A 26,156-nucleotide genomic window follows, 5' to 3' on the forward strand; every position below is an offset into this window, starting at 1 on the left:
TTCCTTGTACCCACTTAGTTCTCTGATATTTCAGTTTGGAAGTAATTTAGAAACTGACCCAACTTATTCCTCATGGCCAGTGCACTAGGAAAGAGGTGCAGTTTCCTCCCTAACACCGTATGAATGTTCGGGTTTTCTTCTCAATTTCTCCTATATCACACTCAACCCTGGTCATGGCTGCCTTTCAATAAAATGATCTACTTGTATGACATCAAAGAGTAAGTAATTAATAATAACCAGCTCTTCTCTATCTATAATGCTTGGTAGTTTACTTGATCCTTCTCTCTGATATAGATCTCTCATGCATTCTATGACAGCAGTCTTATGGGGAGACTAGGTTGTGTTTTCCAGACCTAAAAATCCAATTGCATTGACAAACTTTTTATCACTATCATAAAATGCTTGAGATAATCAATTTAAAAAGAAACAAGGTCTATTTTGGCTCACAGGATAAGGGGAGGACATGGATTTTATAATCACCTTCAAGGGCTCTCTTCAAATAATCCAATATTCTTTAAATAGATTCCCACCTATTAAACATCTCACAGCCCCCCAGTTGTACCATGGAATGGAGGCCAAGCCTTTTACACATGGGGCTTGAAGGTGACTTTATGTCCGAGTAAAGCAGATCTTGATATTCCAGGATTTTCCGCAAATATCATTTTCTAGATAATCGATAATGAAGAACAGATCTATACTCTTCAAATGCTGTGTCCAGCTCAAACTGCAAAAGACATCTATGCATACATTTACTATCTTCCTTTGTTAGTGATTGAAATTTCTTAGTGATCAATTAACAGTCTCCCCCTGTAATATGCAACAGTACTGATTATTTCCTGGGTGACTTTGAAAAGATAATCACCTACCTTTTTACATGTGTGTTCATCTGTGTACATGTGTTAGGTACACATGTGTTTTAATGTCTGCACACACACACACACACACATGCACGCATTCACACACTCACCCACACACGTGCATACACACACACACACACACACACACACACACACACATTTATATGTTTATCTACAGAGGCCTCAGACTGACATTGAGGTTGAGAGTCTTGCTCAGTAACTTTCTGTCCTATCATGGAAGACACGTGGTCTCTCACATGAGTTCAGCGCTCACTGCTATGGCAGGCCTAGCTTATTAGCTTACTCTGGGATCCCCTGCCAGCACTCTCTAGCATTGGAATTACATATTGGTTGCCATACTCTTTAGACATTTCTATAGGTTCTGGAGATCTGAACTCTGTTCTCAGGCTTACCCAGTGAACATTTTATTCAGTGAGCCATCTCCCCCAAATCCTGATAGCTTCTGAAGCTTCATCTTTTGCCATATAAAGCTTTCCTGTTTATAGTAATAAACTCACACAATCCTGTGAGAGTTTCTAAAGAATGGTACTACCTGCACCATGAAGGCTCATCAGCAAAAAACTCTATCAGTACAAGACCCAGTCTTCATCCTCTGTAACAGAATGGCAACCCTCTTCCCTAGAGGAACCTTGAGAGAAGGTGGAGACCGTCACAAAGAATTTACATGAGTCCCATATAACTCTTTCCCTCAACCCTAGTCAGTTTAAAAAAAAAATGCATTTTTGATGAAAATGTTACCAAATTTTTCTTGATATAATTTGGATAAAATTTTTACCAGATTCCCCAAATTGGAATCTCAATGATTATTGACAGAGATGTGGATCCCGAAATGAATTCAGTCACGTTGTTGAATTTTTTACGTTAGTATGCTTCACTTCATTTTATGAGAAAATATTGGTATTGCACTAAGCTTTTAAATAACACATATAATTATATCCTCATTAATAGATGCCAAATATTATCATTTAATACATTGCTCCAATTAATTATGTTTTTAAATTGAACATCTAATTTCTTGCCAGTTATATTTAAATAATTATGTCTCATGCTAATGAAATAGAGGGTGCTTCAGCGCCTTCTTCATAAATGCAAAATAAAATGACCTATAAAACCAAGCCTGGCTTCCTTCGTTGACTCATTTGCCCCTCCCTCTCTGGTACTGTCCCTCTTATGGTTTTTTTTTCCCCCCACTAGGCCAACACAGCTTGTGTTTCTCGGTTTCTCAGGTCCTAGAAAAGCTTATTCTCTATGTGTGCTGCCATCTCCCATGGTGCAAGGACTCTGCATATGGTATTCATCATTCCAGCGTCCCCTTTGTTCACGTCTATGGTCAAACTGCACTTGCTTCCCCTTGGAGGAGTCTTTCTCAACTCCATGTTGAACTCTCCAAATGTAGGGCCCATTTCCCTGCTAGCATATTCCCTGCACAACTAACCTGTTATCTGCCTCCGAGCTTGCTGCCCCCTTCTTTACTTCTGTGTAATCCTGGTGTCTTGTTCATCTTGAACCCTCAGCATGTAGTGGCCAATGATAGACTCCTTTTTTACCCTCTTTCTTTTCTCCCCTTTTCTCAGTCAGTGGATAGAGAAACAAACTAGGAAAACTGGCAGACAAGATCAATGTTTTTTTTGAATGACTGAATAAAAATCAGTAAACCAGTGAGTTCTATGAATGTTAGTGGGTTGGGGATTTATATGGTAGGCACACCTGACCATAAATAAGAACCAGAAGACCTATATGTTAAATTCAAAAGTTAAAGGCACACTCCAAAGCTGTGCCATTGAGTTAAATGAGGTAATTTATTTAAAGGATCTAGCAAATGTCTCTTGGTAGCTCTGAAATACAGTAATGGATTTTACTGTGCTCCTTATTGTTGCTGCTGCTGTGTTGTTTAGTAATTAGGAAATGAACAAAGCTACCTAATAGAGCAGATGCCACCAGATAATGCTAAAGCGTATCTTTAACAATGCTATCTTCATTTGCATCGAAACGTTCTTGAAACAAATTATGACGCATAACAATGTAATTACATATAATGCATAAAACAATTTAATACACAATGTACTTTGATATAATTCTTATAATGGATTATCATATGTTTGCATAGTGATAGTAGCTCACTTCTTTATAAAAATAATAGACATACATATAGCATTACATTTTATTGCATTTTAGATAATATGGTTTACTGTTTGTAATAAATGTTCACACCTCCTCTTCTAGTGATATTTAGTTTTTTGACGCTGTTACTCTTATGTATGCCATTAATTATTACACACAAAACCATCATCTATTTCACTTCAAGTGTTGTTTTTGTCTATGCTCTTTTACACTAGCCAGTTCAAGCTGTGCCTTTTAACTGTCCTCGAAAGTCAACAGTAATGTTTATAGAAAAATTGATTTTTTTCAGTTAATTTCCCGTTAATTAAAACTATCTTTGAATTGAATGGGTGCTAAACTAAAATTGGTTTATGAATGATAAGGAAGATAGTCGCAGAGGATTCGAATAACTTCCTCAGACATGTCCTGTAAAACAACTGAATTTCCTGGCCGTAAGATTATGCAGTGTAGTTGTCCTTTCCAAACATCTTAAAACACCACATGCTGATTACCTGCCTACTTAGCATAAAGTAGTGCCGCTCTATCTTACAGCCTGCTTCTCGCCTGTGACCACTTTCTTATCATTTCATTAATGCAGCTGTTTGTTGCAGGGCTGTTTATGGCGTTCACATCGGTGAGCTCTCAGCCTGATGAACAGTCAAGTTCATTGTCAGAAAAAAAAAAATCATGATAAAACAGACAACCTACCAGTAGCAGCAAATGTGTTACTTCTAACTGAACTAGACCAAGACATCTCCAAAACAAAGGGTTGGCTCCAGAGTCAACATAGGTGGTGTGGTAGCAGGCTCCCTGCTCTGGAACAAGAGTCAGGCTCCTTGAGATCAAAATTCATTGCTCTGTAAACTCCCCAGAATCCCCTGGTGTTTGAGAAGGCAAGGAGATTTGATTTTGTTCGTACAACAAAAACGCCTGTGTAAAGAATTCTTTAGTCTGCAACAATAGCAACACAAATAAATCCTTTTATCTGAAACCTGAGAGCCTGAGTAGAAACAGAATTTGGAAGACAGTTCCTGAGATAACAAAATAGATTCTTTAAATAGCTCTGCTGATTTTTCTCTTTTTTTCCTTTTCTTCTTTTTTTTTCTTTTTTCTTTTCTTTTCTCCCCCACCCCCTCTCATTTTCCATATGGGTTCTCAAACATCTACCCATCCTCCAGATTTTGGACTTCTGTCCGCCTTTGTTCTCTCCGTCTCAACTGTGAACAGCTTGATGCACTTCGAGCTACATTTTTGTAGCTGTGCAGGAAGGAGTAGACAATAACATAAAATAAAATAGACCTTGAAGGAAAACAGAACACAGATATGTGCCCATGGCAAGGGAAACAGACTCGTGTGAAATGGCCGATTATCTGAGTCTTAGTAAATTGATCTTGTTAAGTGTTCTTGGCTAGTGCTTGTTACTCGTGCAGTTGCAAGATTAAGGAATGCATTCTCTGAAGGACTTTCCCATCCTTCTAATTTCTGTGTGTTCGATAAGAAGAAAAGAGCAGAGATACTCGGTTGCCCTAACGTGTGGGCAGAGTGTGTTATCCATGAGTTTAAACATGTAGTATTGTTTTGCTTGTATTTGTCATTTGTTCTCAATATTTATGTGTTTAAGGCAAGGGATGAAATCTATGTTGGACACATATTAACACAAAACATATTTCTGGCCTCTGAGGAGAAACAGAGTTGAGCAAATGTCCCAAAAATCAAATGAGAAATTTTTTCTAGACCACAAGCTCATGGGTACTTTTATGGAGGATTTGACATTTGGGCTTGGTCTTAAGGCGTGGGGGAGGTTTCAGTGAGCTGTGATGGTAAGGACCGCATCACAGGCAGAGTCTATGTGCCAAGTTAGAGAACATACAGCACCCAGAGGCGATTTGAGGAGAGGAGAAACAGTCTTAACTTAAATGGGAGGATTAGGTTGGAGAGGATAGTGTAACACACACGGGAGAAAATAAAGAGATATCAGATCACAGAAGCTCATTTTTCTTCCTACTAGGTATATAATGCCAAGTCAGAAAAATAGAAGATTCAGAAGCAAAATCCTATTGAGGTCAGGGACAGGGAAGGTAACCAAGGATTGTAGCATGTTCAGACTCACATTTACTTGGACGGGAACTTATTTATCATAGATATGTAAAATACAGATCATAACTTAATAGTAATGGAACTCATTGTGTCAGCATTCTGTTTTGTACAAGTAAGTAATTAAAGCAAACATATTAATGTTTTGTGCATCTATGACTTCTTCTCCCCCATCTGTGCTAATCTGCACTGCCTCACTGTGACAAAATATCTGAGCTATCCAAAATACCTGAGATAACCAAATTATAAGTTTAGAGCTAAACACTCCACAGCCACTTTTTCTTAGCATGCTTGCCATCATTTGAACCATACCCAGCTTTAAAGATTTAAGTGCCTTCTTTAAGACACATTTATCTAACTGCTTATAATCCCCTAAGTGATCTTCAACATCTTGCTCACCAGTGCAGGTCTGCTCCTCCCCCAGTCTTGCCTAAGAAACTCCCCAAGATGAATTTTGGTGTGTTCTTATGTTCAACTATGGGCTGCTGATACACACATGCACACACACACACACACACACACACACACAGACACACACACACAGGCATTCTGAGTTTAGTGAAGAGGAGGTGTTTCTGAAAATGGAAATACCATCTGAATGAAAGAGATTCAAGTCCTTAGAACATAGTCCCTGTGGCAATGAGCCCCTCACATTCTCTTCACAATTGCTGTTCACCTCAATTTTCATTTCTCGGCATTGTTCCACACACACACCACCAAGATATTTTAAAGCCATAGATCATTCCATTAAGGCTACATATCTCTTGGGGTGCAGTGGAGTTTGTGAAGATCTTTTCCATATCGAAGGGCTTCCAAAGTTTTCCGATTGAGTTAGTAGGAATAGAGAAACGAATGAAAGAAAATATATCTCCCCTTGGGATCCCTTGGATAAGGAGATCTCCACACACAGGCAGATTCATAATGATGTCTATAAATCCCAACACAATTTAATTTGTCTTTCACTTATTCCATCTCCTCTGGGGGAGGATGCAAGGAATGCAACAAAGAAGAGATGGTTCGGGTTACAATCTCTCACTCCTCCTTCTGCCTCTGCATGCCAAGGAGGAGAAAGGGGAGCACATCCTGTGGGAATATCAGGTCTTCCAAAAGTTGGATCCCTTTTGCATAGACCGAAAGAAACAAATTAAGTTTCTGAGAATGACAGAGGAGAGGGAATAACTGACCTGTGTGGTCCAGCCTGAGGTTTCAGGTTTCACCGAGAGCCGTCCCAGGATCAGTGTGGCCTACCACACCATCTCAGCATCTCTCGGACTGTATCAGAAATGACCTGATCAGCAGCCACATACCTGTGGGCTAACCTTTAAAATTATGTTGGACTGCCTGGTTGAAACTCAATATTCAGGAAGCAGAAGTTCTTCTCCATACAAGTAAACCAAACAAAAGAAACAAAACCACCTCACTGGCCCCTATAAAATATGCACTTCAGATTAATTCTGTTCCTTTGTTTTCACAATGGCATTGATGATGAAATTCAAACTACTCTTCTTAGGTTCTGTTAACCAAAATTCCTTCTAAAGCTTAGCGCTACTGTTGCATTCAGGAGAGAAGTGGCGGGTAGCCATGTGTGCAATGCAGCATTTCCTGGGACTCAGGTGGTGAGAGAGCTTCAAGTTCAGTGTAAGTGTTTTTCAGGCAGAACATGGAGTGTTCAATTGATCATGGTCACTTCTTTTCAATTTGTTTGCTCTCTCTTTCCTTAACACACACCCATGGTTAAGGCTCTTCTGAAACAAATGGTTCACTTGTATGGGTATTTCCATCTCCAGGACTGTTATTCACAGGGATCTTAAGAACCACGGTGACACAAAGCTGTTTGTTTAAGCATGAGGGTACATCAAAAGAAATTTACAGAGGAGTTAAGAAATAAGCATATATATATATATATATATATATATATACATATATATATATATATATTATTCTTTGGAGGTAGAGTTATGGTAGTCCAGATTAGCCTTGAACTCTTGATCATTCTGTTTCTGCTTTGGGGATGGGGTATTTTAGCCACCCTTTACCAAACCCAGTTGAGCAATTTATAAGAAAAAAAATGCAAGACAGGGCTTAGATTCATTGGCTGGGAGCAATAGATGGTGTTTACTTCTGGTGCAAAATAATATATTATTCAGGATCTATATAAATTGCTAAATAATATTAAATAATTACCTAAATTACTACTATATATATTAAATATCTATGAAGTGGTACTTAGGGGATCAGCCAGTAAAATTATGAGTCAGTGGACACATTATCTTTTCACTTTGTCAAGAATTAGAACCCAAGACTAGTTTTTAAACTATTGTAATTTAAAAAATCTAAAGCTCTCCTAATCTTTTGTAATGCACACTTTACCCTCAAATGTTGCTTAGATTATACCCCATGACCAAGTTTATTTCTGTGTGGTTTTAAAGGCATGTGGAAAGGAAAATCCTTCGAATATAGAACTGGAACAGTGAGCCCACTTAGGGCAGAATGATAGATTTCAAATTAAACACAAGTCTCTGTGTTTTCAGCCAGTGTATACTTCTACCCGCATGCTCTGACTTCTCCTCAGACGAGAACAGGCTCCCCTGTACATATTATAGGGATAATGATTTTTGCAGGACTGTGGCTCAACTGGACACATCCACAGCCTGGAGCTCCATGTCTTTTCTTCACTGCTCTAAGAAATGTATCAAGCAGTGACATATCTCAGATGCATCCCATGATGCTGTAACATTTTAACAAGGGCCCCCAACTTTCAATAGAATGAATCTAGAAACATTCCACAAGAAACACACATTGAGAACTGTAAGAATCAGGCATGGGAATGGTGGTCTTTTGCTCATGGAAGCTGTAGATGTAAGAGTGACATCATCATTTTTCATTTCTGAAGTGTCAAACTGGCTTTCAAAGGTCAACCCGATCATGATTTAAACACCTACAGGGGCATGGACTTTGGGTATCTCCCTGTAGTAGTTAATATCTCTTGGCTCATTGTGTGCAGAGCACAGACATTCATGGATACTAAATCTCTTCTAACCCGAGTTTGAAGCAAACACCCAAGCAAATGGATATGACCTGGCTCAGTGGAACTTCATCAATTTATATTAGTTATGTAAGTCATTTAGATATTCAGGGCTCAAACTTCAGTGTATTGCATGACATCCAAATATCTTCTCTCGATAGTATTTTCAGGGAAGAAGACACCAACTGGTTAGCCAACACCGAATGCTCAGCCCTAAAATCATGAATAAAGATAACATTATTCAAACTGAGAAGATTATATTTAGGAATATTTATGTGTATATATACACATATATACAACATAACACACACACACACACACACACACACATACAATGTAACAACAAAAAGAGGCCATGAATTTGAAAGACAGTAAGAAGCAGTATATAGGCAGGTTGGGAGAAGAAGAAGGGAGAAATGATATAATCTCAAAAATAAAAGGAACAAACTAAAAAAAAGCATTTCTCTCAAATAGTTACTACGTATTGGGCTACTGACTGCCATCTACAGTTCTCCAGTCCCTCAAATACCTTTTATTTCAGTCCATTGAACTCCACCATTTTGAAGAGAAAAAAAAGTCCATGCTAAGAAACCCGTTGAGCAAGTCTCCTTGAACACCTTGCAAGCCCCCTCTCTTTCCTCCTGTCATGCTTTCATGATGTTCTCCTTAATTCACCTCTGCTGCTCTCCTTCTTTCTTCTATTTTGATAAGTAATCTGAATCATACTTCCTGAGACCTTCTTGGGAATATTTGTGCAGTAAGGAGGATGACAATTATTTTTGTGACCTTCTATGGGAGACTGGCAGATTTTTGCAAGACTTTCAGGCATGTGATAGGAAACCCCAGCTTATGTTTGGTAAGAGTAAAAGTCTCATCATCGTTCTTCCTCCAGAGAGGTAAAGCTATACACATAAATATGTATTGATTGAATCACAGGCTATAGGAGCACTTGGCCTTATGTGATTATAATACATCTAAACCTCTATGGTCTTTCTTTATTCTAGTTTAAGAACAGCGGCATCTGCTCTCTGACTGGTTTGCTTATATTTTAAGTGATTGAGAATGAATGCAAGCAGCATAGTAGGTAACTAGCGATTCTTGCTCCTTATCCTTCCCTGTAAGTGCCTGGAGCTACACTGGAAGTACCTCATTAGTTTAGTTAACTTAAAAAAAATAAAAATAAAACAAGGAAATAATATAGTATGCCCTTTCCCTGGAAAGTGTTGAATGGGTGGCAGACTTGGTGATAGTGTGAAGAAACTGATAAACACAAAGCCCTGGGCAACCATGCTAATTGTTCTGGGTGATGATGGTAACATGCTCACGGTGGGGGGGGAGGGGGCTGTTGAATGAGCTGCTAGGGCCTCTTGCAGGAGATGCAGCATCCACATAGCTCTGATCTGAGGAAAGCAGAGGAAGAAGAGAGAATAGTACAGTGCAGGCAAGCTGTCCAAAACCTCCCCTGACCCCAGAACTCAGACCCTGGGGGACATCAGAACTGTGCTTTGCTGTCCTACACAGGCGGAGGGGCAACCAGAGTTGCATCTCATTAGTAAGAAGCAATAGCGGTTCAGCCTTCTCAGAGGGGAGCTGGGTGATAGGCAGCTGGGGAGAGTGTTCTGAATAAATACAAGTGTGTGGAATTTTAAAAGTCTTCCCCTCTTGCCTCTCTGTAGGTGGCTGCCTCTCAAGGTCTGGCAGGCACCCAAGTGCTGAGCTTTACCTCGGCATTTGAAGATAAAATAAGCGCAAAAGGAATTGGTAAGGCTGCGTTTTATGCAGCATCAACATGAAGGAATGCCACGGGCTGGGTTTTGCTCACCCTGTTAGCACGCTGAATGATTTCGAACTATAGAAAGCTGCCTTTCCCCATCCAGGAAAAACAAACAGAACAAAAAAAGCAGAACTAATTAAGATCGTCATATCTCAATAAATATGTAAATGAAAAATCCAAACAAAGAAATTCTATTTATCACATCATAAAGTTGCAAATTGCTGTACAGGCTGGCTTGGAAGAATGGAAAGGAATTGAACGTTTTAATGGCTTTGCTCGGAAACTGTGTGATCCATAGGTTGCATCCATAGGGTGATGTTTAAGCAGAAAGATGAGGTACTGGCCAGGACAAGATTCTTTTTGGGCTTAATTTTTCCAGTTGTAATAGAGAGGTAAGGGAAAGAAGTGCAGTAACTGTCTTACTTACCTTTGCCTTGCTCTGATAATATGCTCTAATGGAAACAACCTCCCAGAAAGGTTTATTATGGCTTATAGTTCTAGAGAATTATAGTCTATCCTTGCAGGAAAGAGTTGGCAGCAGGAAGGAAATGCTGTGGTGTTGAATGCTGGCAAACATGGAATGGAGCATGGCTGTTTAAATTTCAGAGCCCATTCCAGGGAACCACTTCTTACAGCGGAACTCCACCTCCTAATGCAGTAACTCTCAACCTGTGGACCTCACGGACCCTTTGGAAAGGGGTTGCCTATCAGATATCCTGCTTATCGGATATGTACATTACTATTTGTAACAGTAACACAATCATAGTTACGAATTAGCAACGAAATAATTTCATGGTTGGGGGTCGCCACATGAGGACCTGTATTAGAGGGTCACAGCATTAGGAAGGTTGACAACCACTGTCCTAAAGTCATGGCCTTACCAATCAGCATCATTAGCTGGAGGCCAAGTGTTCAAAAGCATGACTGAATGGGGGGTGGTTGTTTCACATTCAAACTTCAGGAGTAAATAACTGTGAGTTCTTGTGCTGTGACGTTTGCTTCTGGTTTTTCAATTTATGAAGGAAAATAAGATTGCCATTTTATAGGTTAATCCAACAAGGCTCACAGAAGGCAGATTTTTATTCTAGACGTTGTGCTTAGAGCTAAAATTCAAATCCCGTGTTGAGTGACTGATTCCAAGTTTCTATCTTGTTTTTAATTTATACTTTTCTCATGTGTCACAAGACTCCTTAGGATCACCCACAGTAACTTTTGGGTGTGTGCCTAGAAGACATCAAAACAACCGTGTCTTGAAAGAGAAGACAAAAAAAAAAAAAAAAAAAAAAAAAAAAAAAAAAACTATTCAGAGATGTCTCTAGGTAGTTTCCACTTCCAGGCATTAAAATACACTCTCTCAAACGGAACTACAGTTAGATTTCTGTATCATATTATTTCCTTTTATTTATTCTCAATTATATTTAATCCTTTCCTGATGAATTCATCATCTTTGAAAAGGGAAAGAGAAAGGATACAGGTAATAGCTGGCACTCAAATATTGCTGAAGATACTGTAACCCTGGCTTACTGCACATATTTTGAGCTAAGAGAGTAAATTTGAAACCTCTAGAGAGATAGTGTCACCCCTGTAATGTTGGTGCCTTTGTTTTAGAAGCTGTTCTCTGTTTTTAGCCTTGTAGAATGTTGCCTTTAGAAGTCTCTGATGATTGGTTTTGGTTCTTGTATGAGAGACTAACATCAGGGTGAGACTATATATAAGGATGGGGGATTATTAGGAATGAATAAATAGTTAATGAGATAGGAATAGCCTGGTACCTAGTAAGTACTTCTCACTGCCCTGTCTGCACAAAAGGACAGCGAAGTTAGCATCCTTCCAAATAGCAAAATGAATGCTTAGAATGACTTATTACCACTGCCAGTCATCAGACCAAAGATATGTGACTTTTAAAGATCAGTTAAAGGAAATACTTGAGCCATGTGGGTGGGAGGGGGAAGAGTCTTGCAGGAAGAGAGGAGAGGAGAGTTCTCAGAAAGGTTTCAAAACAAGATGACTTGAAAGCTTTGCTTTTCTCAAGAGAAGATCCAGGAATGTCAAAGATGTTTGTATTGTGTTTTGGTAGATTTGAGTGATTTTGTTTATAGGAAATGAAGAGTGGATGGGGTAGAATCTGGATAGATACTGCTACTCTGCCCGCTTTCTGGGGGATACGTGCTGGCTACAGTCTGTCTTTAATAGCCCTCTCCTTCTTTCCGTTTCCCGGTGTTTCCCTTTCTTCCCGTTCCACTTCTCTTTATTTCCTTTCTTGTTGTCTCTACATTACTCTCTTTTTATCTCCAGTAGTATATTCATTAAAATTTTTTCGGATTCTATCTTTCAATTTCTGAAATATGAATTTGATTACTTTTGATGTTCTGGACTTTCTCAAGCTCTTCCATATGCCTACCTGCATCTCCCTAGTAAAAACAAAACACACACACAAGCTTCTGCATTTTGGGGTGTTGCCTGTGTGACAAATTTATTGGGTAAACCAAGTTGATTTCACAAAGTAATTAAATTTAGCATTACATTATAATCAAGGTACATTCCCCAATTTGGAAGACATGTCTTTATGTTTTATGCTCATATCTTTTCTGGTGTCACTGGGCATGTACTTCCCATGTATACCATTTCCAGATCCAGCCGCGCTGTCTGACAGGAAGAAGGCTCAGAGTTGCGTGGGTGAGTGGATGGATAAATACAGAGGACTTCACCTTGCTCTGAATCAGGCTGCTTGTATATCTGACAGCCATTGTGTCCCTTTGATCAGCAATTTTATGTCTTTCTGTAGTTAATTTTTTTTTGTCTTTGAACTATGTATTTTCTTTTACCATTGATAACTTTTACTATCATATCTAATATTTTTCCAAACACATATTTAAGTTCTAATTTTATTTACTTCACACTTGCTCGTTTTTCATTCTTTTTTGATGTTACTTTTAAAATCAGTTACTATTAGTTCTTTGGGAATTTTGGATGATTTGTTTTGAACACATTCACTCCCTCCCCTGGATCCTCCCTGACCTATTTCCCTTCCCTATCTGCCCAACTTTCTGCCCTCCTTGTTTGTTTGTTTGTTTGTTTCCTTGCTTTTAGTCCATTAAGGGAAGTTTATGTTGGCTATATACTCTTGGATATGATATCTCACTTGAGCATGGTAGGCCTACCAGGGGCAATCTTACCTCCCATCTTGTAGCAGCTGTCACCATCCATTCCTCAGCAGGCTAGAAGAGTGTTGAACAACACTGACGGCCTTTGAGAGATGTCACACAGAAGCCAAGTACTGTAGAAGCCTCCTACATTATACACACACACATATAGAAAATAAGTTAAAATGGTATCGGCCTGTTACAGGATAATGAGGCTTCTTAGATGCCACAGACTGACTAATAAAAAGCCCAGGGTCTGAAGTGGGTCATCTTTCCTTTGGTTGCCTTTTTCCCTTCTTATCTGTTATAGCTTTTTTTTTTTTTTTTGGTCGTTTGATATATTCTATAGCATTTAATGTAAATTTTCCAACTCTGACTTCCTTGTCAACTGACATTTTTTTTTCTTGCGATTTCTGTCGTAGTTCTTGTTGCTTCAAATACGACTGTGTCTCCCATAGCTTTTAACCACTTTCGGCTGCCTACTTTGAAGTTATTCTTCTCATCTTTTATCAGCAGTTAGACTCGGAGTGAATTGGGAACAGATTATATGAAGGTATGAACAGAATACCAAGAATAGGACTTGCCTAGAAGGTTAAGGGTCTGGAATAGATGGCATTTTTGTTTCTTGAGACCAAGTATTTCTTCCTGCTTTGAACTTCTGACAGAAGTTACCTTTAAATCTTCATGTTTTAAGTTGACAGTGAACAGACAATGGTTATGTGTACTTATGGAAGATACCAGGATTTGGTTTTCTGTTTCGGGCTCTTCTTATCATGAAGAGATTCTGAAGTACTTGTTTCAGGTGCAAAAATCTCCCCACTTTACCTTCCTTTTATCCTGTCACATTCTTTGATTCAGTGGTAAGTTGCAGATTTATAAGTATGCTTGATATTTCTTCCAGTCCCTGCATCCTTAAAAAGTAGCTTAGAATTCCTATTTAAAAATCTTTTTGGTTGATCACAACTGTATACTACTGTGGTGGTTTGAACAGGATTGGCCCCTAACGGTTCATTTGGTTGAGTGCTTTTGGAGTGTGGCATTAGTAGGTGTGGCCTTGTGAAGTAAGTGTCACCTTGTTGGGGGAAGTATGCCATTAGGGGTGGGCTTTGGGGTTTTAAATGCTCAAGCCAGGCCCAATATATCTCTTCCTGCTGCCTGTAGATATGGTTATAGAAGCTCCTTCTTCAGCACCATGTCTGCCTGCATGCTACTATGCTTCCCACCATGACAATAATGGACTCCAATCCGTAAGCCAGCCACCTTTAAATCCTTTCCTTTATGAGTGTTGCTGTGCTCATGTTATCTCTTCACAACAATAGAGCATTATCTAAGACAGCTGCTTTCTCTCAGAGTAGCTTAGCATGCTGGATAACTAGGGAAGTGTGCAGCCGTCATCTCTTACTATCCACATTTTTTTTTTTTTTTTTTTTTTGGTTTTTTCGAGACAGGGTTTCCCTGTAGTTTCTAGAGCCTGTCCTGGAACTATCTCTTGTAGACCAGGCTGGCCTCGAACTCAGAGATCCACCTGCCTCTGCCTCCCGAGTGCTGGGATTAAAGGCGTGCGCCACCACCGCCCGGCTACTATCCACATTTTATATAGTTTAATAGTTCATGGTTTTGAAACTAAGGTACTTTCCTAGTATGTGTTAATGTCATTGAAACAATCCATTTACAGTCTTTTTTTTTTTATCAGTTTTGGAGTTTATATAAGGACATTGAAGACATCCACGATTCTCTACTGGCTGAAACCAGAAGGTTTTGCTCCCATATTCTTCCTGTATTGGGGTATGAAGCAGAGCTCTCTGCACCAGACTTTCATGTCTGGCCTCCTAGGCCTATGCCAATCTCACGAATTCTTATGGTTGTATAAATAGTAACTTCAGAATAACGTTTGTTCAGAAATTCACAGTTTTTATACACGCTTTGATTTGTTACTTTCTGTCAGCTTACGTACTTCCTAATTTTATGACTAAAACTGCTATATATAATGACTGTGTTATGAATACAATCTTTTCTTTTTAAATTATTGTTTAAACTAGTTAATACTCAAATATCAAAACTTACACACACACACACACACAGACATACTCACTTGTGTATGTAGTCATCTAAATTAGCTTTATTGTTCTAAAATGTCCTTTGATTTGCTTTAAAAAAAAAACACGATCCTGGCATTCAAAATAATAGTTGCAATTCTTTTCCTACATTATATATTCTGTGTTTTGAATTATTAAATTTATTATTTTGTGTGTGAGGAATTTACATGTGAATATCAAAAGGCAATGTGGTTGAGTTAGTTCTTTCCTTGCTGCTGGTCCCAAGGATCTGTCAGGGGTTGTCAAACTTGGCAGCAGGAACTTCTACCTGCTAAACTGTCCTATCAGCCCCAATTACCCTGGTGGTTTTTTTTGACAAATTTTTACCACATTAAATGGGGAAAATTGCTATTTTTGCTTTGATTCTTGATGTTGAATTTCATTTGATTGCTACGCTGTTTTACAACTATTAAATTACATATGGTGGTGGCCATCAGTGTTTTGACTGAGTTAAATGTCTAGCTTAATTGTAAGAAATTGACAGCTTCACTGATTGGCTCTTCATCATGATTGATGATTTCCTTCATTATTTGGGGGATAGGCTTTTTATCCCTAGATAATTTTCTTCTCTAGCAAAGTATTATTTAATCAAGATTTTCTTTTACCGTTCTCCCATTATTTCACACAAAGACCCTTCTGAAAGAAAGCTTCTACCTGTCACATCCATACCTACAAGCTTTCTCACATGTTAGCACTTGAGGCAGCAAAGTGCTGCTCAGATGGAGCGCATCTGGCAGCATCGGATGCTATTCTTTGGCTGTTGGTTGTGTTTGAGGGTAGAATAGTCAGCAGTGTTGTAGGCAGCTAAGGAGTAGAGACCAGCACACTTTAGTGCAAGGAGAATGGAGAATCCCAAGGTAAAGAGTGACCTTGCGCAGAGGCTGAAAGAGGAGCAAACTGTAAACAGCTTTCTCGGGCCACATTTACCCATACCGGTGTCAGTAAGAATACTACAAAGAAATAAACAAGACGGACCTGCAGATTTTATAGTAGAGTCTGATATTCATAGGGTCAGAGAGAGATAGGAATTGCATGAGTGGATTAGGTTGCTAATCACTATGTGTGTTGAACTTTGTTGGTTACATTAGACTTCTACTGATAAGAATGAGACGGAAGATGAAAAGGACATATAGGGTAGAAGGTACAATAATATCTAGAGTCAGATTAAAAGGGTCTTTCCTGCTAGAGGATGGAAAAAATTAATTATGCATCACAATGTAATAAGATTGATGATGTATGTTAATTATGGCAGAATTTGGTGTTTAGAAGGCAAAGTCGGAAACTGGTGTGATTATTGCCTGTACTAAGAAAGCATGGCCATACAGAAGGTTTTTTGGTTTTGGTTTGTTTCAGTTCTTGTCTGCCCTTCCATGGTGGTTTAGAAACTTTATATAACATTTTAATATACAGTGACTTACCAAAACTCTTACCACACCACTTTATGGTAAATAAAACTGGTCCTGCTGCATTCAGTCAAAATCTGTGCAAAGGTACATTATATTGCATAGGTGCCAAGCGTGTTTAGTCTTTCCTCCTGTCATTATTCATTGTAAAGCACACTGCAACAACAATTTACAAGATATTAACAATAATAAGTAATCATGAGATGATTTAAAGAATATGAAGAGATATGCATGAGTTATATGCAAATCCTCTGCTTTTTTTTTACTCAAGAGAATTGAAAATCTAGATATTTAGTATTTTCAGGAAATGCTAGTTACAAGGAGAAAGATTATAATGTGATTTTTTTTTTTTACCTTAAATATCAGAAAACTGACCTGAAAATTTAAAGGTGGGTTTTTGAGGAACTCAATCCCTTACTTAGTCCTTTGGAAGATCAAATCCATTGTGAATGATTCCATCCCTGGACTGGTAGTCCTGTGTTCTATAAGACAGTAGACTGAGCAAGCCAGTAAGCAGTACCCATCCATGGTCTCTGCATCTGTTCTGACCTCCAGGTAACTGTCCTATTAAGTTCGTGTCTTGGATTCCTTAATGATGGAATACAGTGTGGGAGTGTAAGTCAAATAAATCTTTTCCTCCCCAGTTTGCTTTTTAGTCATGGTGGTTTGTTGTAGGAATAAAAACCGTAACCAAGGCAGATAGAGACACAAATTCTTTAAAAAAAAAGAAAGAAAAAAGAAGGAAGGAAGGAAGGAAGGAAGGAGGGAAGGAGGGAGGGAGGGAGGGAGGGAGGGAGGGAGGGAGGAAGGAAGGAAGAAAGAAAGAAAGAAAGAAAGAAAGAAAGAAAGAAAGAAAGAAAGAAAGAAAAGAAGAAGGGAGAAAGGGAAAGAGGGAGAGAGGGAGGGAGGGAAGTCTCCCCATACCAGTTACAAAGATCACACAAGGATTTGTAGTTATGGGAAATAAAATAACAGCAATGCTCAATAAAATTGTCAAAAATAACTAGTGTGAATATAACTACTTAACTTGATTAACTGTACAATAGTGCACATCTTCCTTTATATAAAAACGTGCTCCTAGTGTTTTAGAAAAGTGGCAAACCATTTTCAAGAATGTCTACTCATTTTGACCAGCAATATATTAAAAGTCTAGCTGATATCCTCTTTTCTATTTTGTATTATGGCTATTTTTAACTTCTAGTCTTAATTTTCATTTTATCATAGTCTTTCTCTAATGACTGCTGTTGATGAATATCTTATGCCATACATATATCTTCTTCATACCATCTACATATTTCATAAATACATTTTATAATTCATTTTAAGAGTGCCTTACAGATTCTAAATGTAACGTCCTTATCAGATGTGTACTTTAAAAATATTTTCTCGCACTAAGTAGCTTGTGTTATTTCATCTCTCTGACAAGCTCTTGCAGAATAAAATTTTGTTTTTGATGAAGTCCAATTTGTCTGTTTTTCTCCTCTTACAGATCATGTTTTATGTAATTTCTAAGGATCCTTTGTCTAGGCCAGTCTCACTTACCTTTGCCTGGATATTTATATTTGGAAAGCTTTGTAACTTACATTTGACCTTAATCTCTATTCTGAATTAAATTTGTATAAAATATAAGGTTTATGAACATTTTTATCTTTTGTTAAGAAACATACAGTTGCTTCAAAAAAGGCAATATTCTTCTATTCACTAATTTTCATTTTTGTAAAATTGCAATCAATGGCTTTATTCATGTGCATCTACATCTGGGCTCCCTGCTGTCTCCTGTTCTTGGTGTCTGCCACTCTTCCAATACTGTACTGTCTTGAACACAGCCACTATGTATGTATTCCTTGAAATAAAATGATCAATTTGGAGTTATAGCTCAGTAGGTAGAGTATCTGCCCAAAACACACAACCTTCCAAATATGCTCTTTCATACTACATAAACCAGGGATGATGGCTACAATCCAAGGCTATAATTACATACCTGTGATCCCAGTACCCTGGGAGGTGGGGTTAAGGCGGAAAGGAAGATCTGGAGTTCTGGTCACCATGCCAACATAATGAGTCCAATGCCACCCTTATATATGACTTCTCATCTAAAAACATTGGTAGAAAGCAATGGTTGAGTGGGTCTTCCCACTTTTGTCTTGTTTTCAAAATCATCTTAGTTATTTCTTGCTCATTTTCATTTCTGTATAAACTTTGGAATGATCTTCATTTTTAGTCTTTACTATGTTGAGTCCCTAAAGCCTTTTCTGCTTGCTCATTATAGTAAACATTTCTTTTCTGTGATCTGCCTCTTAAGCCTGTTGTATGGCATGTAACTCTGGCATGAGTCTGGTACATGTTTTATTAGATTAATACCCACTGCTTCATTTTTAATCAATCATTATGAATTATAACAGTTTGTTACTGTTTGGAAATTCAGTTGATAATTCAATTTTTCTTGCCTCATAGTTGTAGGAAGTTTGGGGACTTTGATTATCTTTTACACATTCCTAAAAGGACAATATTTTTGTATTTATCTGTGCATATACTTTTCGTTTTTTCATTGATGGCTAAGACTTCCAGTTGAATAGCATTGATAAAATTCTCTTCTTCTCCTTCCTAATCTTGACAAAGAGTCAAAGTTTAACCACTGTGCTCAGTCCTACCTGATTTTTACAGGTACTCGTTGTTAACATAAGGGATTATTGGTATTTTTAAGTGTTTTTTTTATCATTAATGAATACAGGACTTTGTCAATTGTTTTCTGAATACATGTATATGATCATGTAATTCTTACACACTATCCTATTAAAATAGTGGATTACATTTATTGATTTTTAAATATGGAACCAGGCTTGACTCTCAAGATTTAACTTCATATGATCAGATTTATAATTATCCTATGTGATACTGAATCCTACTTGCTATTTATTTTAATAATAATGTATTTTTATTTATGAGTAATAGAGGTTGCAATTGCCTTTTTGTTTACAATGTCTAGTTTGGGTATCAGTGTAACACTAGATTTATAAAATGAATAGAAAATATTCCCTCTTATTTTCTAGACAGAATTATAGAGAACTTCTTTTTTATTTTTCACATTTCTCTATTGAAAATATCCAGGCCTACCATTTCTTTATTAAGACATTTAGAATTATGACTCTAGTTTTCTGAATAGTTCCAGAGACAGTCGGATGATCCATTTTACATAAGAAACCCATGTTGTTTTAATTTTCATTGTTTGAGGGACTGATCCATATCATTTCTTGGGTGCTAAATTCACATATATAAAGATCTTGCTGTTTTTATTGTTTTTTTAATATCTCCTTATCCCTTAGATGATCTTGGTTTACTTCTGATACTTTCTTATTTAACGATTTTATATTACAGTAATATTATATATTTTTCCAAACGGCCAGCTTTATTTCATTGTTTAGTATCTTCAGTTTGCTTGCCTTCCATTAACTCTTGCTCTTATTTTAGATTTTTTCTTCTACTTGCTCTACATCTCTTTATCTTTTATATTTTTTACTTGCCATAACTCATTCATTATACTTTTGACATTGAACTTTCTGTTATGGTTGCTATGTAGGTTTTCTTATTTTCACTTTCTAAAGCAGACTTGCTAGAACTCATGGCAATCTTCCTACCTCAGTCTCCCAAGTACTGGGATTAAGAGAATGAGATATTACAATGTGCTGGATTGAAGCATTCGCTGCTATAAATTTTTCTTTTGATACCAATTGGTAATTTGTGTCCAACCAATTTTCATTTATGTTCATTTTACATGCTTTTAACATACTATTTTCTTGACCTCGAGACATCTCCTTTGACCTTTCTTAGCCATCTAATTGTTAATGAAGAATGTTCAACTACTATTGATTGTCTTTGAAGTCTACACCACGGCATTATAAACTATGTATAGATGTAAAATGGTTCTCTAGTCAAATCGGTCATACACATTTTTTATTTTTTTAGTGTGTGTGTGCATGTATGTACACAGGTGAGTGTGTACGTGCATGTGCATGACAGGGGGCACCAAAAGTCTGCTTGTTTAAGAAAGTTCACCCCACTGTTTAACTTTATCAGATTTAGTCTTCAAGGTGTACATACGCTCTCCAGGTGTATTTTTCCTTCAATAACTGCTACTTTGCACTGTTTAACTTGTATCTAGCATTCCACAGGGAACTCTGTTTTACATCATTAAGAGTCAGTATTATAATAATTATGTCATAAATATCTATAAAACTTTAGAAACCAGAGTTTTGTCAAAGCAATTAAGAAAAGAATGATTTGTAATAAGGACTTTTCAAACTATCCCTCACATACATGTTCAATTTGGCAACGTTTTGCCTCTGCTGTGTTCTTTTGCACATGTTAGATATTCTGTATAAAAAAGTAGATATGAATTTGGTGGGGCATGAGCTACCTTTTAATTTCAGTTAAATTGCTGCAAGCTCTAATTCCAAACAAATTTAGTAACTATCTGAGATTACTATTTAGAGGGGAATTTTTCAGTAAGGGAAAAGGTTATCCAAGGGGTCTCTTAGCAGCAGTTATGATGAATGTGTTAATAGAAATGTCTCATTTTCTTGGATGTTGAGAGCATAGAAGATTATAAATATAAGGAGTTGATTGTATGAGTAAAATATTGGAGAGGCATCAAATCTGATGTATGTATCTCAACAGGATCAATTTATCAACTCTGCTGTAGTGGGAGGCTCTGAGTTTGTTTGACTGGAGCCATCTCTTCCTGGAAGACAAAGCTTTTGTAGAGTAAACTGACCATGTTTACTCCTGGAAACTGAACCCCATTTGAAAGTCCCCTCCATTATCCCTCTGATATTCATGTTCCATTGAGGAGCAATGGAGAGCTGCAGCAAGGTCCTACATTTGGAAATGGGGCACATTTTATGGAGATTACTAGCAGCGTGCATGTGGTTGCAATAATCATTGCAGTAACATGGGTGGGAAGCAGCGTATTCAAATGCATAATTTTCTTCTGTACTGTGCTTTGGTGACTTCTGCATATCCACATCAGAGAAGTGGAGTTAAATTTTGTTGACTGACATTATTTCACAGGGCATGCTGTTAGACAGCGTCTTCGTGTTTCTTCACTAGAATTCATCTCAACTCCTGTTTTCTCCAAAGTCCAGTAACCAGGATTTGAAATCAGGCTCTTGATGTGTTATGGCACTGCCACCACAGTACCTAGGGTGACAGCAGAAGTGTTTCAGATACTCAAGTTTCTCGATGAACAGAAACTACCTTAGGGCCAGGTAGCTTTTCCTTTCCTTTATTCAATGGCTTTATTACCGACAATTCAGTCTGTAAAATATAATGGCCACTTAATGCAACGCGACTGTGCAAACAAGGCTTGTATTTCTTTCCCCTTTTCTCCATTTGCTTCTTACCAGACCTTCAGTTCAGGCAACAGAGCCTGTGGAGAGCACTGGGGAGCTCAGATCAGTCAGTAAACAATTAAGAACCTGGCCTGATTCATTTCCTGAGCTAACGTGAAACCACGCTACTGATTACCCATTTCCATTGTTTATGGAGAGGCAGGTGGATGAACAGGGCTGCCTGATTTATGAAGTGCTTGCCTTCTATAAATCACGGAGTAGAAACCCAGCATGCTGCTAATCCTAATTGGTTAAGTCCTAAGTAGGGAGTGATTAGAAAGTCTTCAGGTATCTCATGCAAATGAGGGAGATATATAGCTCCTTGGGAGGAAACTCCCTCGGTTCACAGTACTTGGGTCCATTGCGGCTGCTCCCTCTTGTCTCTTGCTGCTCAGCCCCTGGTGATCACCCAGTTGTTGATAAATTAGAAAGAGGGGGTTAATAATGCAGAAGTATCAGCATAGGGGAAACAGAATGCTGTTTTCTTGCTTGCTCATTTATTAATTTCTGTCTGGATTAATTTCTGTTTCCAATAAACCATTCATCATGATGAAGGTGAGCTGTGTGAGACCCACAGTATGATTTGGTAGAAGGAGTACCGTTAAGTCTTGGAGTTCTCTGTACTTTGATTCTATTTGAATGGGGATAGAATGGCATCTCATACATTCAATGACAGCCTTCTGGGTGTGACCGCATGAAGCTTAACCTGTCTTGAAAGTTGTACATATACCAGGCTGTCTACATCATCTGGATAAACATGTGCTGACAGACAGCAAAGTGCAGTTTTAGTTGGCAGAGGAAGAAAGGAATCCTAAAGACTTTGAATGGTATCCTGATTACTCTCAAGGGAGGAATTAAGGAGGGAGAGGTGTGACTGAAAAACTTAAGGGAGGAATGAGACTTGAACTCATAGCAGCTGGGGCTGTCTGCACATAACCTGTAAAGATGAAGCCAGTTAAAATTTCGGTGTGGATAGGGTGGGAACTCATGTGTCCCGACCCTTGTTGAGGAACTATTGGAGAAGATGGCTACTGGAGGAGGAAGAGTCAGAATTTTTATGAGTGTGGTCTCTTAGCCTTCCCATGGTTCAGTGGAGAGCCCCACATCCATGCACAGACAGGCAACACAGGTTGATCTTATTGGGTTATTTAGAAAAGGAGAATATGAAGAGTTGGACAAGGAGTAGAAGGGAGTCTGGGAGCAGTTGAAGATGTTAGTGAGAAACTCTCAAAGAATAAATTACGACAATACTCAGAAAGGAGGATTGGCTACCCGCTTCTTCCATACTATAAGTTTTCTTCTTCTGGCTAACTTATCTTTTCCTTCCTCCTCCACTCTCCGCCACCCTGTGCCTATTTCCCTTCCCCTATGTGCTTTTCCTTCCTCTCCTCCCTCAATCGTCTCTTTGCTTGGAGGAGATGAACTACAGGTGCAGCAGCAGCAGCAGCAACAACAACAACAACAGCAGGTCCTCTGAGGTTGATGATGAGCCATCCTGCCTGGAAGAAATCGACTACAGTGCAGATAGCAGCTCAGACCCAGAACACAGCTATGCTGAGCTGGACCGGCAGATCCAGGAGTGTGCCTTTAACAAGGATGAAGAAGAGGAAAAAGAGGAAGGGACAGGGTGGAGAAGAAGATCTGTTCCCCAGTCCTAAGGTTCAGCACCAGCTCTGGGTCTCCAGCCTCTGGACTAATGGCCATCACGTGGCTTCTTTGCTATTACACACACACACACACACACACACACACACACACACACACACACACACACACACATATATATATATATATATATATATATATATATATATTAGTGGCTAAGCCAATAGAAAAGCTAGTTTGTGTGGGCTTAGCTATCCTTTTCGTTGTTGTTGTTCTAGTTCTACTATGAATAGAATCTGGATATGTCATAGATTTTATATATACAGCATGCTATAATTGAACTTATTTTTGGACTTGGGTGGTGGTTTCAGGATTGCTTTGGATCCTCTTTAGACTGATCTCAGCTCTCCACCAGACCTGGGCCTGATACAGTAGGACAATAATCAGAGAAGAGGGCTTCTTTTCTGGGTTCTCAGAAAGAGTTCTAAGCAATTAATTTATTCCAAATAGGAATAGTTTCTCAATACTATACCATTTGAGCTTGCAGCACAGACATGAATTCTGCTTAGACCCTGAAAGGCTTGGCAGTTCCTCAGGTCCTGGGTGACAAACATAAAAGCATTGGAGACCAAGTCACTGCAAGTATCGCCTTTGATGTTGTATAACAATGTACATTTTACAGAGGTTGGAGAGGCCAGAAGCTGGGCTCTGCAGTAAGCAACATGATCACTGCCCTTCACAGATTTTACATTTGTACCTCTTAAGCAGCTTAAACATGATGGAGAGAGAAGATGTGCTGGGAAATCCATACATTATGGAATCAGACAGACAGATGTGCTTCATATCTTCCATCTGGCAGTGGCTTGTTCTGAAAGCTTAAGCAAGTGATTAACTCTCCCTAAACTTCAGGGTTTTTCAGATGCACCATGGGAATGGACATATCTATATCACAAAGTTATGGTAAAGATGAAATGAGATCATATATGAAAGTGTGCAACTTGGCACCTGCTCCATGCTAACACTAGCTCACAGCACATTTTTCACCCAGAACAGAGAATTCTCTGTAAGTAGTTGCAAAATTATGAGCAAACAATCTCTGGGGCCTGAGGTCACATGATTGTAACGTATACCTCCTGGAAGAGATCTGCAAAGGAAGCCACAGATGAGAAGAGCAGAGGAGTTGGGGAGGCTTAGCGTAGGGGTACATGGCAGAGGAACTTTGAGACTGAGCTGTGTAGTAAAGAAGGGGGCTGGCCATTTGTTAGTTCCCGGCCGCTTAGCCCTGAAATAATCACACAGAAGCTATATTAATTAAATCATTGTTTGGCTCATTAGCTCTAGCTTCTTATTGGCTAACTCTTACATATTAATTTAACCCATTTCTATTAACCTGTGTATCACCATGTGGCCGTGGCTTACTGGCTAAAGTTCCAGCATCTATCTCCTGCGGGGAGGGGTGGGGGGAGGGCGGGCTACATGGCATCTTTCTGACCCTGCCTCCTTTCTCCCAGCATTCATTTTAGTTTCCCCACCTAGTTCTGTTCTTTTGCCCTATCACAGGCCAAGACAGTTTCTTTATTCCTTAACCAATAAAAGCAACACGTAGACAGAAAGACCTCCCACACCAGAGCTGTGACATGAACAGGGCCCTTGAGAGAAAGCCTTAGAAACCCTGGGATGCAGATAAGAAAGGAAGAGAAGATGGTGTAAGTGACATTTACCGCACACGTGCCATTCCTGTTTTGTTAGGACTGGATTTGACTACGGAAAAGGGAAATGACAAAATAGTGGTGGATTTCACAGCTGCTTTCCTCTCATATGGAATCCCATTCGTGACGATTACTTGGAGCCGCTGCCATAGATACCTGATGTCAGAGACCCAGAGTTTGCTGCTTCTTTAGATCTCTAACTCTGTGAGGTGGGAGCTTCGCCTCTTAGTCTAGGATGGCTACAAAAGCATCAGCCTTTGCATCTGCATCCTACATGTCAGCCAGAACAACAACAAAATAGAATGTGCTGTCTACCCTTCGAAAATTTACACATACTATTTCTGCTTAATTTCAGCCGGAGAGCACACAGGTGCCTAGGAGGGACTATCTGTCTGAGACAATTCCTGACATTTGAAGTTTTGTTTGTTTGTTTTTCAAGACAGGGTTTCTCTGTGTAACAGTTCTTGCTGTCCTGAAACTCTCTCTGTAGAACAGGCTGGTCTTGAACTCACAGAGATCCACCTGCCTCTGCCTCCCGAGTACTGGGATTAAAGGCATGCACCACCACTGCCTGACTGACATTTGAATTTTTAATACAAAAGAAACAGACAGTACTGCATATTTGATGTTAACTGCCAAAGATGCATTTTATAATCTGTTCAGCAACTCTGGGTAGTTTTGGAATCATTAAATAATAACAGAGAAAACTAAGAGAAAGCCACAGGGCAAGATTCTGCCAGAATTTAGCACTAACATATAGAAGAAAGGCATGCCCATTGCAATTTAAAGAATTCACAACATTGGTAGTCTTTCCCGTTTACACTTATACTTTTATTTCCAATTCGTGCTACATCTCAGGAAAGCCATCCTTTCAATGAAGAAGTGCAGTGTTCTGTAATATGCATATGAAGTTTATGGGAGGAAACACCAGGAAGACCATTC

At 38.7% G+C, this 26,156-nt stretch overlaps 1 protein-coding gene across 1 annotated transcript in view; it reads left to right on the top strand.

The window, feature by feature from the left end:
• Agbl1 (AGBL carboxypeptidase 1) overlaps positions 1–23,558 on the top strand; it is a 693,592-nt gene extending 670,034 nt beyond the window's left edge. Inside the window, exon 22 of the mRNA XM_038313425.1 lies at positions 23,330–23,558. Coding sequence (XP_038169353.1) covers positions 23,330–23,558 — 229 coding nt within the window. The remainder of the gene's footprint in view (positions 1–23,329) is intronic.
• The last annotated feature ends 2,598 nt before the right edge of the window (positions 23,559–26,156 follow it).

Source organism: Arvicola amphibius, chromosome 12 (assembly GCF_903992535.2).
Source record: "Arvicola amphibius chromosome 12, mArvAmp1.2, whole genome shotgun sequence".
NCBI classification, from domain to species: Eukaryota; Metazoa; Chordata; class Mammalia; order Rodentia; family Cricetidae; genus Arvicola; species Arvicola amphibius.